Source organism: Eimeria necatrix, genomic scaffold (genome assembly GCF_000499385.1).
Source record: "Eimeria necatrix Houghton genomic scaffold, Enh_scaff23, whole genome shotgun sequence".
Lineage (NCBI taxonomy): Eukaryota > Apicomplexa > Conoidasida > Eucoccidiorida > Eimeriidae > Eimeria > Eimeria necatrix.
The window spans coordinates 108,817-123,227 of NW_013655180.1; the positions used below are offsets into that span (position 1 = coordinate 108,817).

Here is a 14,411-nt window from a genome sequence, read left to right on the forward strand (position 1 = left end):
AGTGAAAAGCTGAAGCGAATGCTGTGGCATCTAATGGAGAGAATAGGAAAGAGGCACTCTGCAACCCTTTAAGGTTATTTTACCACATGACACATGCTCTCGCACAGGCCTACCCTCAATACTCAGAATCATGCCACGAAAGTGAAGTGCAGGAAACCGAACTGCGGTGTAGTCGTCTAACTACGGTTATTATTAGGTACAATCCGCATGTACCTTGACATTATGAGTGGCCTCACGTGACGCCTATCACATGGCGTAGCCGTTCTTTGCCATATAGCACATCAGCATCAGGTTTGGAGATGGGCCAACAGGAAAATCGCACCAGTTCATATTGCTTTTGAGTCTTCTTGCATCTTTAAGCATTTCGAAGCATTGCATGTGCTGAATATGAGGACTAAAATAATTGAGTGCACCATGGTTTCTTCACGAGTGTTGCAAACCTTAGGACTATATAATTCACTTATGAAATCCTGTAAGTTAGTTTCATCGCTCGCATGTTCTCCGAATTGTTGACGATTGCGGCTTCTAATTCGGTCACCCTTTGACTGGCTAGATTCAGCTCCACGTTTGGCCATGCCAACTCTGTTGTTGTCCAACATGCTGCCTTATACGCCAAATCCCTGTAACCACCGTAACACAGGTGAATTTAGGCCACACCATCAGTTTCTGTATATACCAGTTCATCTCAGCGTTGCAGGTGTGCGTACTCTCTGGTCACGCAATGCATTTATCGTTTATCGTGGTGCTGTGACATTATTTTATCCGTTCTGCAAAGGGATCTATCTGCTATGTCTCGTCGGCATCCCGCCTATTCCATAAGCTAAACCGTTTCTACTGTGTTTGATACCGTATTGAATATTTCTCAACGCACACGGATTACGGACATCTCGGAACTCCCTCTACCCTTGTCCTTCCTGTTGCGATACTGCTCCATTGCAGTGCGGCGCTAACGATGCGTCCTTCATTCGAAACAACCACACGTTCAGCTAAATGTTTTAGACACTAAGCCGATCGCATTACATTTGCATATCCTGGATTGCTTTTGTCTGATGTGTTGGCTCTCGGGCTAAGAATTGAGCCTTCTCTGTTTTGTAGAGCTTCTCAAGCTAAAACTGCAGATATTTTCTGCGCATATACGCTTTCGCGTCTGCATTTGTGTTAAACTTCGTTTACTGTGCATACTGGATTGAACATTCAAGTTAGCAAAGCACCCATGGAGCAGGAACTTCATCTCTTATTCGGTAACTGCAAGGCTTTGCCGTTGGATACATTGGTACAGTGGTTGCGAGCTCCAAGTCGTCTTTGACCAGCTACCTGAAACATACAGCGCATCTTTCCAAGCGCTTCCTGAGCTGCTGTCCACTTTTGCGTTCTGCAGATGTTTCTTTAATTCACGTAGGCTGCTACTTCAGAAACGCGGCGTCGACAAATTTTAAACACACGGCGATGCTCCTATGATGCGAGGAAACCCAGTGTTATGAAAAGGCGTTTCATCTTCCTGATGGTGCGAAGCGTATTTCTAAGTATAGTCACATTGTTGAAGAGCTCTTAGATGCTCTTCTTTAAGCGATGCTCGCTCTTCCAGGCGTCTGGCTGCGAAAATGAGCATGCTAGGGAACCCAAGGACACCAGCTAAACTTCGGCAATGTGAGACGAAATAAGAGTATGAAGCGGCGTTTATGCTGTATTGTTCCATGAGTACCGGGCACTCTGAGAAAAAGCCCACGCAAGCTAAAATCACCGCACAAGTTTCTGAGCTAACTCTAACAGTTGTACGCTGACGCAGAAAGCTTGCTAAGAAGCCGATGCATCTTTCCTTAATTTCAGGAGACCATGATTCTGTCTCATACACACGTACGGAGTTGTCAGCCGAGAGCTTAGGGCCTTCGGAGATTACTGTTGCACAGCAGGCTGCCATATTCCTACGGCCGCCACCTAAAAGGTATAAATCCCATGCAAAGACTAAGGCAAAGGCACGGATAACGTCGCTTGTTCGCCAAGCGGCGGCCGACGCAAAGAATCTCACACCGCCATTGCACGGTTTGCATTTTATCCTGGCTTTGCCCGACGCTGGCTCTTCAGTGGCACTGAGGTTCACGGACGAGTGGCAATCCGCACTTTGCTGCCCGTTGATCGGGAATCGACCCAAAGCCTCCGGTTCTAGCCGTCCTTTGGCTTCTACTGCCTTGACAACGGCGGAGGATGAGGAAGAGTCTCCATGGCCTACGGCCAAACTTGAGCACACACTCTTCGATGAGTGAATAAGCTCGAAAGAGGCACAAGCTATTCCATTCGAGATCACCAATGTGTTGAAAGAGTATCGGGCGGTCTTCCCCGATAACTTACCTAAAAGGTTACCGCCGGGGCGCCCTCATGATCACCATATCCTCCTTGTACCTGGAAAACTTCCAGCGAAATCTGCAATTTACCGAACTCCCGCTACACACAAGCAGCGAAGGGCGCTAACTCATCTGCATTACTGGAAGCCCACAAAAGTTATGGAAGCTCGAAAGCTCTTGAAAATGAATGGTCCGTTTGCGCCGATTACGCCCCTCCACAACGTTAGAGCAGTTTGTGTGTGAAAAGGTCACTGCCCGGCCCACGCAGAGGATCTTGTATAAAACGTGGAGATAGGAACCGTCACCTCGTTTCGATCTATGCGTATGTACAGCTCCGACATTTGGAGTTAAATGTTACTTTGTTGGCAGATCAACTGCGGTGCCTTCTTGCAATACTGCTGAGGGCAACAGCCTGTGGCCTCAACCTATATTGCAAATCCATTGGACACTGCATTCTTCTTGTTTCTTTCCTTAACCTCTCTCTACGAATGGATTTAGAGCTCTCTTACTAAGCAGAAAGCCCAATAATCCTGTTGCACATGTGATGCCTTTTTCATACTTTCCTCTCGCATAGGCCTTTATCCCGCCCGTCTTCTTCCCAGATTGAAGACACTGAAATAGGCTAGAGCGGTGATCATACCCTCAGTTTGGTACTATCATTTTTACTGCTGCATTTCCCCAATATTCCTTGTTTATACCACGTGACTGTTTGCGCATTCTGCTCGCACGCTGACTGTTCTAATGACTTTGTGCGGCAACTTATCGCTTGCTCTGCGACTGCACTGCGAAGCTGGCTGAAGATTTGAGTCGCGAAATGCGCGAGAGAAGCGGTAATAAAACCAGCTATGTTTATGCCTGCAGCTATAAACGACGTCAGTTCCATGCAGTTCCCTCAGTTACCCTAACACCTCTGGAGAATGTTGCTCCGGGGGTGTTAAACTAACTGAGAGAGCGGCCGGTTGCGCTGTAGGCAAATTTAAGAGCGTGAAGTAAGCGCTCCAACTGGCGCCCTCCCGACAGCAAATAACCGCCAGGTGTCTACTACCCAGCGCGATAAACCGCCTAGGTCTGCCCTCTCATGGGTATACAATGACGCAAACATTGACTGAGATCGAAGCGTGAAGACGGAGGTTACCGCATGCCCGACTGAATGCAATTGTCAGTGGCGGAGTTGACAACCTTGTAGGGACTCCCATACGTCAGGCGGCTAGCAAAAGGCATGCAAGTCATCTGCCAGTATTATCGTCTTTTCTGAGCGCTTGATGTGCAGAGTCCCACGGATATAATGACTATTAGTAAATTACCGCAACCAGAAGGCATGGTGTAGCAACTGGAAATTAAATCAATGCTGCTCGTGGAAACCTACAGCCACTGCCACCGGGTAGAATAGTGGTGGCTTGTACGAGAACGCAACTTTCAAGTGCACAATTGGTGGCCTGTATGAGCTCGCAACCTTCAACTGGACAATACGTAACTGCGCATGCCTTGAACTCTGAGTATGATTAAGCTTTCCTGACTCTTTGCTAAGTGCTTCTGCATATAGTGAGGCTCAAGCGCTCGTGGCGGAAATCAGTTGGCCTCTAGGCACAAGGGCTCCCATCTTAACAGAACATGTAGAGTTGTGAAGCCCGACTATGTATCTCAAAACGTTTTATATGGCATGAGCCGTTGCCTTTGTTCAATGAAGGAGCACGCTCCTCTAGGTGAAACAAGCGAGAGGTACAGCGAGACTCCTGAACTCCCGTGAGATGAAAATGTACCATTAGCAATATAACACGATGGAACTCGGGCACTTTAGTCGCACTCATGCTTACTTGGGAACATGCATGAAAGGCTTCTAATGCGATAATGTTGCTTGAATCGACCGCTGCGCATCTTTCGCAGTTCACCAGCTTGACTGAGAACAATAACGCTGCTCAAAAATCATATCCCTGGTACTTAAAAGCACTCAGACCTAGGAGGAACATAGTCCCGTCTTGACACTGTCTCTACATTTCTTATTAGTGTATACGGTAACTACACATCAGCAGTCTGCTTCACTTTTATCATTCACTGCGCACGCCTTCCGTTTGTTGTAGGCGCATGGGCTACCAAATACATACGGCTACATGCGTCATGTCCGCAAGTCAATTACGGAGATTGATGCAGGCAGGATGTGGAGCCTGACGGGAGCAGCCTGTTGTTAAGCAATGTGGCTGCCAGCAGTTTCCTTTTCTGACTGCCAGAGCTTCCCTTTTGTCGGAAGAAACAAGTATACGATGCCGATACCATAAATGGTTCGCGCTGGCTGAATTAGCAAAAGCTTCCAATACACTACTAGTGACGGAATTTTGCTGTAAGCACTGCTTCTCTGTATAGCACATTCTTCAAAGAGACATATTTTCGTTTCAGTTGCTATTCTATGTCATTTTTCTTACGGGCTTTTTGCTTGCAGCCCACGTACGTCTACGATGTCGTGAAAATATTTAAAAAGTTGCTTCTCACACAATTCGCTCCTGGCAATGTTTTCGCAAGGCGGGCAACGAGAGAAGCGAGAGCTGGCGGAATGCTTCGACAGTGAAATGTTGGCTGCACAGCGATTTGGCACACGAAACAGCACCTTAAGACATTGTAAGTTTGCGTATTACTGAATAGAGTGAAATTATGTTCACTGCGCCAGTTTTGGGTCCTGACGGACTAGTATTTGAACGCAACTCTCGCACAAATAAGAAGACAAAAATCCGAGCTCACTTCTTCATTAAAATAGGCTTACATCGGAGAAAGTCGACAAGAAGATAGGAGAGACAATTCTGTTATTTGCTTGCCGTAAAATTTACGCCTACCATCGGGACGCGCCTATGAGTTCTAGTCTTGTTGTCCGGCGCTGCCTCGACTAGAGGCTCATTAAGCGCAAAAATAACAGCGCACACTATGCAATGAACTCTCTACACCGGAGAATCTTGGATTTTCGGAAGCTGAAGCTTTTGTTCTTCAGGACTTCTGTGACCGATGTCGGGCCAAACTATCGTGTCCCAGCGCTTTCCATATTATCTTTTCGAATAACATCCTCTAGTGTCTGTTTCCAGAAATGTGGCGATGCAGTGTGGCATTCTGTCTACTGCATGCATAGGCTCTGTCCTGTAGAAGCCATCAGAGCTACTGCAGGCCCAAAACTACCAGGTATAAAGCTTATATTCTCTTTAGTACCTTGCCACACACTTATGCATATGCAATACCGTGCCAAGATGCCCCTTCGCACGGTAGGACAATTAGTCCCTGTGGCATAAAGCCAAGTGCTGTATCAGCTTTGCCGCGTAACGGTCTTGCCTAACCCTCTCAGTGAGTCTACGGCCTTTCGATGGGCTACGGGAGACCTGGTTTACAGCCCACTACTGGGCACCCACATTTCTTTGCTGATTATTATCTGAAGAGGCTACCGGTTAAATTATAGAGTCACTGTACTTTTTCGATACCCTGCTGCATTGTATCAGGTTATATGATGGCACACTTGCCAAGTACAGTGGGGGTGGCCATGCTCGTGACAAAGCATATATAGTCGCAGCGGCGTTAATAAAAAGGCCATACTCCCACAGATCGTAGCCGCCCTCCATGGACAAAACTATCCTCTGGTGTATTCTCTTCAGTAAGACTCACTGAAGAGTCTGGGGCATTCCCAATTTACTTACTTGCGCCTCCATCAGCTTCAACTGCAGATAGTGCCTCTTTCTTTGCTAACCATAATAATCCATTCATATAGAACCTGACCGTTGAAAGAGGCACCGAACCTGGAATCACAGAGTAGGGCTCTATAGCTTGTGTGACATTGGTTTAGTATTTAAAGGTAATGGCGCACTATAATTTTAGCCTGCTCTCACGGAGCAAAGGTGATATTGAGGCTTTTGGCACTTGTCGGTGGATGAATGGACTAACGACGGCATGAAACACACCATTCGCAGATAAGAATAATATTTTTTCATAGCGTTATCAACTGCAGCGCATTACGTGCTGGAGCGTCCACAAGATTCAGGTGGGACTCTGAGCACGCAAAAGGCGACTCAGAAGCTGACATTAGATTGGCATCACAAAAGAGCAGCATTCAAAGATTTACCGTTCTAGGACCTTCTTGGTAAGCTGCGCTCGCGCGGAGAGCCAAACGTACTCACAGGAAGCGTCTATATTGGCTTGCGAATGACCTCTTAACGGCTTTTGAGAATCTTTAACATGAATGCATACACGCATGTTAAAGGTTCTCAAAAGCCGTTAAAGGGTCATTCGCAAACCAGCGGACATGGCAGATCAGTAGTAAACCCTCCATTCTTCTTCTGCTGTGATTTCTGGCACTCGACCTTGACAGACAGGCAACCGGAGGAAAAATGGTTCTGTTTAATGTATTCATATGAAAAGTGTAAGCTTTATTCCCTCAGTCATCTCTTATTCTGTATGGCAATCTTATGGAGTTCCAGCAGAAGGAGCAAAAGGGATACGACAGCCACGCGGCACTTTCACTCTGGAGAAGGCTAACCGTTGCAGAGGCTTCGAAGACAAGAGTACCTCCAACGAGGAAGAGCTGACCCGACAGAAATGAATTAAATGTACAATTTTACAGCAGTAAGTACATCCAACATGCTCGGTAGAGAGCATTATTTTAGCATTATTTTCAGGCGGCGAGTTACAATACGAGCGAAAATAAACAAAAGCTACGAACGCCGTACTGATGATGGAACTGGCTTGCCGCAGGCAGCACTGCACAGTTCCGATACGGTCATGCTGCAAACCAGTGAAGCTGCACCTCCTGCCTACATAGCTATCCGTGCTTTGGAAAAGGCGGCGATTCGTGTGTGATCCTTCCTGGGGACGAAAGCAGTTGGCAGAGAGCAACTCACAGCATAGCCCGGGATACGTGTAAAACTTGAAGGGGATTAGTTACATAGCGCGATGACTCGGGTAAGCGCCAGATCTCCGGGATGGAAGTTTGCACCCTTTTAAACAGTTTCCCATATGCCTAGGAGACGAAGTTTCAAAATACAATTTGCGTCAAGAATCGAAATATTGTTCGGTCTTTGTAGATGTGGTTGAGCTTGAATGACAATGTAGTTTCTGCACAGGCACCACGTAGCCACTGTGTTGTCAAAGACAGTACTAACTGAATACTATATTTCAGAAGCTGGCTAGTTGCTTTAGGTTCATGCATGTTTCGAAAGAATTTAGGTCATTGAAAAGCCTCTCTCCAGTGTTACTTGTAGTTCCAGTATGGAATGTAGGCATTCAGTTGTGCGTTTGGCGGCATCGGAACCTCAAATGCCGTGCGTCGGATGACTCTTCACTACGGATGCTTTGGAAATCGAGATGAAGACTTAAAATGTAACGACAGAGCGCAGCTACGTGGTGACACGGGCCAGAACAGCAAAAGTAGGACAACGTGATGAGAAGAGCTATTCCAGAATGGGCCGAAAGGTATCCGTGTTCCTGTGGGACCACGCATATCTTTGAGGGCACTCCATTTCCATCTTGGAGAAGGAAAGGCTGGCTGCCCCAATTACGTGCACCGGTTCGAACTGCTGCAGTAACATTCACGTTCAGTGCGGCAATAGATGCAAAGGGCAAACTTAGCGAGTTCAGGGACAATGAAGTATAAAGGATGCGGAACGTGCAAGTACCTATATGTTTCCTCGGAAAAATCTCGAATTTCAAATGTCCTATCACCAACCGTTCCAAAATACTAGCAAAATGTCAACGTGCCTCAAATGTCAAACAATAATAGAACCAAGATTCAATCGCTGCAGTTTCATGAACTACCAGAACTATTCTGATCGCACTGTTCTGCATGTGCGTCGAGCACATTTTCCTCCTCTGTGTTGCGGTACTTACAGAAGTGTCAGGCACCTCCGCATAAGGTGCTCTTTTTCGCTCCCGTTGCGCTTTCGACGTTGAGAGCCTTGGTAGAGTTTTAATTGAAGAAAATATCTGCGCCCAATTGCGGAAAATACAGGGAAGAGATACTACCTGGCGCTCATGTGCTCAAGCGGCGATATTTGGCGGTCCATGGTTGGTCTGTGTCTCTTGAGTTTTGTTCTTTGAGAGCACATGTCAATATAGCTCTTGCCTCTGGGTGTACAAGCTGCAACACATTGATTATTCCCTTTCTTGCCGACAAGGGGAGTGCAATGGTTTTGGAACAACAGGGCTACTGACTCAGTCTGCACGTTTGTATTCAACACTTTTCTTTAGCGTGCCCTCTTGGGCCATTTCCTGAAGTGCTTCGTGAAGAGCTGCCTACTGATAATGCTATGAACGTGTCTTGCTCCGTGCAGGCTTGGAACAGCACTGCTTTGCAGTCCTCGTATTGCCTGACACCAAACGACGTTGGGCTTAATACTAGTACTACAGATCGCCTTTAAACAACCGAAATAGCTTCGTGCCTATTAGGAAGCTTTGATGCCTGCAAACGAGTAATATTGTTGGTACTGGGAGAGTATTCGTGAACAAAACCGAGAAAATGCGAAGATTTTGATGAAGAGCCACTCACAGCTTGAATGCTGTGAAGGGGCTAATGAGAAAGAATATCACTTTGCTGTTGGAAAGCGCAGCCACCAGACAATATTGTGCTGCTCCTTTCTCAGTTGTGGCTTAAATTTTGAAAGACATCTGTAGAAATGTCATCCACGCAACTCTGTTCTTAGCAGGAGCTTTAGTTGCCCTGGCCTCTTGCGTAAGTAACCAGTGTGCAGCGACGCAATGCGCAGTACGCCTCAGGACAGCATCGGCACACCTACCGTCGCCTATCTATCACCCCGCTGTTTCTTGCTACATATCTGTGGGACCAAAGTGGTTTCTGAAATCTTTGAGATGCAGAAGAGGGAGTTCTGCGGTTGTTTTAGTGTTACACTCGTCTTTTTGCAGTGCTCTGCGGCTTCGTCGCCGGCTTTGAAACTCTTGAAGGGCGTCCCCATTGTCCGCCAGGCTTCATGTTCATGCGGCCGTAACAGTAGTAGTGCGAAGTTAGGCTGGTGTGTGTTCATGCCAACAGTGTACACAAAAGTTGGTTGGTTGGGTTAACTATCACTGAAGTATTGCAATTAACGTGCTTATTGGGCGCGCTGAGTCGCCATCAACCCAGGTGGCGGCCATTTGTGAACTGAATGGCTTTTTACGAGGAAATAATTGGACGTTAAGAGAATCTGAAACAACCAGTATCACAGCTTTCGAGGAGGGCGAATATAATGCGCCACGTGCCATGCTCCGAATCCCATGGGGGCGGCGTTGCTGGCCTAGGACTTGCTGCGCCCCACAGTTCAGGAAGTTTCCTCTTAAGATGCGTATGCTGAAGTGTTATACAAATTTATAAGGGCTACATATAGATTGTTCTCAGGAATGTGCAAAGATTTTAGAATCCTGAGCTGCGCTGCAGAGGATATCAGCGTCGCGAATTATCGCGCTGCGATGCTTTCCCAAGGGCGGAGCCTACTTGTGAACTGCAGGCGCGGAAAGTACCAAATACGCTTGTAGGAGGATGCTTTTTAAAATTGGGTCATTCTTGTAGTATGTACTCAGGGAATCGGGTATCGCGCTTAATGACGGCAAAAGCTGCAGCAGCTCCTAAGGCAGCCACGTGCCAAACCCGGGCACGTCTGCATTAATGCCTTAACAGCTCGCTAGGCATGTAGCTTTGCTTTTCTTCGGCCTGTTAAATTCTCCTTTCCGCTGTGTCTACGTCAACCCCATATGCAGGCTGCATGCTACTGGTCTGCATGTACGTGAGGTTGTAGCGTAGTGACTACGGGAGAATCCATGGAGGCTCGAAACATACTGTGCGGAATCAAAACATTTCAGGCGTATTTATAAGGTGACGCACACAGCTGGCACACTGTAGAGGGGCTTATAGCGGTGATACATATATATGGCCTCTTTGACGCAAAAAGGGCAAAGACTTGCAAGCTTTTATCTCACAGCAGCCCAAGTATTTCTGACCATTTAAAGGTATGCATTGCAGAAGTTTCGTGTTTGGAATGGCTCCAGAGAGTTCCCTCACTGGAAGGCTGCTGCAAAGTAATATGCGTGCGATTAGGCCTCCGCAAGACACTGTAATAAAAGGCGTGGGATGCCGTATAAGCAAGTCTCCTGTATTTCACGGCGTAAAACGTTTTACAGTTTCCGCATATTGTAAGAATGTGCTGCTGAGCGACATACGGCGCTCCCCATGCTGATACTTCTGGCCTTACTACGGGGTCAGTGCAGATGCATACATTGTACAGCGGTTCGCTCGCCTGGGGCTAGAAGACGCGGAATCTCCCTATCATGACAATTAATATTTAAATACTGCATTGACTAGCAGCTAGTTGTTGGGAGTGTAGGCATCCGTGGAATTTCTTGGCAGGCGTAGCCAGATCTGAATGAATTCCAGAGAGTACAGTCTCTCCAGCCAATGGCGAGATATTCACGCCAGTTGCCTAGCGAATTATACTCTCCGAGAACCTCTAAACTTTTGAGCAAAGGCAAATTGTGGCATGCGTGGTTTCTTGCAGTTTCACACACGCGAAAGCAGCTATAATGGCTCCATTGAGACAATCAAATGGCAGGACATTATGATGAAAGCTTACGAGCAGTTCACTCAGACCCACCAGACATGGCATGAAGTATGCCAAGGAATGTTGGGAAAATTCTTCAAAGACAGTGTTTCTTCACTAAATTGTGGGCCATCCAGCAATGTGCAACTCACACACAGAACTATTACACACAACTTCCGAGAAGACGAGGAGCAGGGGCAATAGGCGACCCGGCAAAGATTTCGTTGCAGCTGACGAGAAATCTTGGGTATTGATGAGGACTCCTTTTGGACTTCTTTCAATAAGAGTTGCCCAGTGGATGCAAAATGGAGGACGGAAAGTGATAAGAGCGTGTGCTAAATCTTGGCGCTCCCCGCAAGAAGTATTCTGACATATTTGGCAACGAACTCGGAGATGCCGCCGATTGAAAAAATTCATCCAGTGTACCCTCATTTGTGTTTCACTAACTGTGGAGCAATGTTTCTTGCTCGATTTAAGGGAAGGCCGCGCTGTTATTCGATTGCTGCGCTGTGAATCTGTGTAGATGCGGGCGCACGGCGGCTTCCATGCTGTAGAATGCGGCATGTCTTCGCGGCTTCTTACTCGTCTTTGTTATTTTGAAATTTTTGGTTTGGTTAGATGAATGGTGATTTCCGGTGCCATCCGGCGGAGGGGGTATGCTGATCAGCAGCTGTGCGCATTCGGAAACACTTATGATCCACTCCTCGGCCCCTCAACCAGCAATGGGTTAAGATGAAAATTCTCGTCCTTCCAAGCATTGCTGTTTCTTTGAGCAATATTCCTGAGATGGGAGAATATTTCACTACGGTACGAGCTCTTAAGGGAGCCTGATCTTTCGTTGACGCGAAGCCGTCCGGTTCGGGCGAGTGACCTTGGGCTCTACCCACAACGCAGAGACTTCCTCTAGCGTTGCTGAACATAGTTTGCATTCTTAGAGCAAATGGTCAAACGCCAAACAACTCTTTTTGGAATACGTCCGTCTTCATTGCTATACAGCGCCACAGGTCTACAAACTTCAAGAGCCTCTCCGGGTCGACAGAATCGAAATCCTTTTTGACTTGTAGCCTGCTTTTATCAGCACAACTGAATCGGAGCCATTAGTCTAGAAAGAAATCTATACCTCGCGATACCTGAAGACAAAATGGCTGCAATGCTAACGGCGGGCAGGGAAGAGATACCCATTTTTGAAGCCTTGCAGTCGGCGAGTAATACGCTTATTATGCCGCCTTCTCATCATCAAGTACAGCAGCAAAAGCAGTCCCATGCAAGTCAACAATTCCAAGAGGAGCAGCAAAGGCAGCCGTCTGTACAATTGCCCGTGAAGGCAGCAACTGACGGCGGAATGGATGCGACTGCTCGTAACTCCGGTACTGAAAATCCAACAATTGTCGTGGGAATGCTGGTGCAATGTGGGGAATGCGGCAAGAAATTTATTAATTCCCACTATTTGGATAAACATATTAATAAAAGGCATCGGGGAGATGTCCGGCAGTCCGGCATTGCCCGATTTGATACATCACACTTCTCAACACTTGGCCAGACTGGGTTTCAGCAGCCTTTTGAGACCGTCAGAGCGATCGTATCAGCACCTCTATCAATATTTGAGCAGCAGCAGCAACAGCAGCTTAAGCAACAACAGCAGCTTTTGCAGCAGCAGCAAAGCCTTCAGCAACAGCAGCACCTTTTACAGCAGCAGTTAAGCATGCTAAGCGCTGCTGCCTTGAGAGCTAACGAAGTGCCACAGCCGGTCACTGCAATTTCTCATCCTGCTCCAGTAGTATCCGCCACAGGAGCTGTGCCATTCGGGGAGGTGGGAAACACTCTTGCTGCAGCGGCAGGAACCAAGAATTCTGCTATACCAACGGCAGACGATAAGCAGCAGACAGTGGCTGAAGTGAAACAAGACGTTCAGAAGGAGATTCAGAAAGCAGTCAAGGTTTGTCAACCGGCAAAAGTATTCAGTTCCAGCGTTTGATGAGCCTTAAGCTACTTGACTCGTATTTTTGCTGACAAATGAAGCACCAAACTGGCAAATTTGTGCCGTGCTGAATTCACTTCGTCGGATAGCCAGATACTGTTTTTTTTACAGACACTAAGAGACACCTTCAAAGACGAGCTCTCCGAGCTGCAGCAACAACTCAACAGCATTGAGGCAAGAACAGCGCATTTGTGCTAAATACTTAAATGGCAAAGCATCACACCACAGGAGAGCATTATTGGCACTTCAGTCGAGGATTCCGTTGCATCGATGCGGAAATTCCGAGTCAAGGCTATGCTTGAATGCGTGCGCTCAGGCTCCACAACATCGTGACACCGCTTTGATGCTTCTAAATGAAATAAGGAGCCCGACTTTAAGAAACACAAAGGTGACTGTTGTGGAAGACGAATAAACAGCTCCGACACACACAACAAAATACATAGATGCAGTTGCACTCGAAATTGTAGCTAGCTTCAGCTTTATCAGGCTCGGCGATATGGTTCACTGCACAACTACCAGCATAATTATGACTTCCGTACACACTGATCCACATTACCCTCTTTCGCCACTTCGCTCGCAGAAAAATCGGACTAGAAAAGCCGAAGATGCAGCTTTCTCTCATACAACAGGACAGAAGGTGAGATAACACAATGCGAAAACAGCAGCATGAAACAGTTTCGGAGCCAGAGGAACCAGGAAACTTGCGTCAGTGCCAAGTTTGCGAGTGAAGCAGCTCGGTCAATCTGTGTTGTTTGCTCATGCAGCATTCAAAACCCACGCGGCAATGCCATACCCCGTCTCCCATGTCTTCAAGTCACTCTGGCCAGTCTTCACCGGCTTTTCGCTGTCTCGAATTCATCTGTCCAAACAGATTTGCCTAGCAAATCCTTCAGGCTGGAACTGCAGTTCTATGGATTTGCTTACGGGCCTTAGATACTGCTACCTTCGTATAATCCAGTGCCGGTTTGCAGGATTGATTTTCCTATGTGCTCCAATTTTGGTGTACCTACCGAATCTCTCCTTTTCGATGGCTTATGTCGCACAATATTCAGTGTCCTTCTGCGAGTGACACGGCATTATATGAAGGGCACAGCAAATCTGCTTTGCAAGTACGAAGTACTATCCTCGTACATGCACACGTGTTGAAGGAACTCCGTCTTTTGATTCGCTTGCTTATGATGCAGAAAGCGGCGAAAGCAGTGGGACAAGCAGCAGTCGCTCCTACAGTTTTACAGGAAATGACTGTGCACGAAGTGGGAAGCCCCACAGAACACAACCTAATTGCAGCATAGGAAGAGACAATGAGCGTGTACAAGGCAACAAGAGAGGGCGTCATAATGGTTCTTCAAAGGAGGAGTTTTACGCTGGTCGAAGTGTAGCGAAGCAAGGTCCACGGACAAATCGGCGCAGTTCAACAAAACCTTTTAACGAGCTAGACCAGATATGCAACAGTACACGCCTGGAGGGTGTGGCTAATGAGGATGGTGCCGTCACAAACGAGCTTCGAGGTCATCAAAATAACGCTGAAATCCGCTCAGTGGACATGCCGCA

The 14,411-nt window shown here is 47.2% G+C and overlaps 1 protein-coding gene across 1 annotated transcript; it reads left to right on the forward strand.

Moving 5' to 3' along the window:
• Positions 1–12,023: 12,023 nt before the first annotated feature.
• On the forward strand, positions 12,024–13,272 carry ENH_00032800 (hypothetical protein, conserved; the record flags this gene model as incomplete). Its single annotated transcript, XM_013584922.1, has 2 exons — positions 12,024–12,818; positions 13,177–13,272. 2 exons carry the CDS (start codon positions 12,024–12,026, stop codon positions 13,270–13,272), a joined length of 891 nt encoding a protein of 296 aa, XP_013440376.1.
• Positions 13,273–14,411: the final 1,139 nt, after the last annotated feature.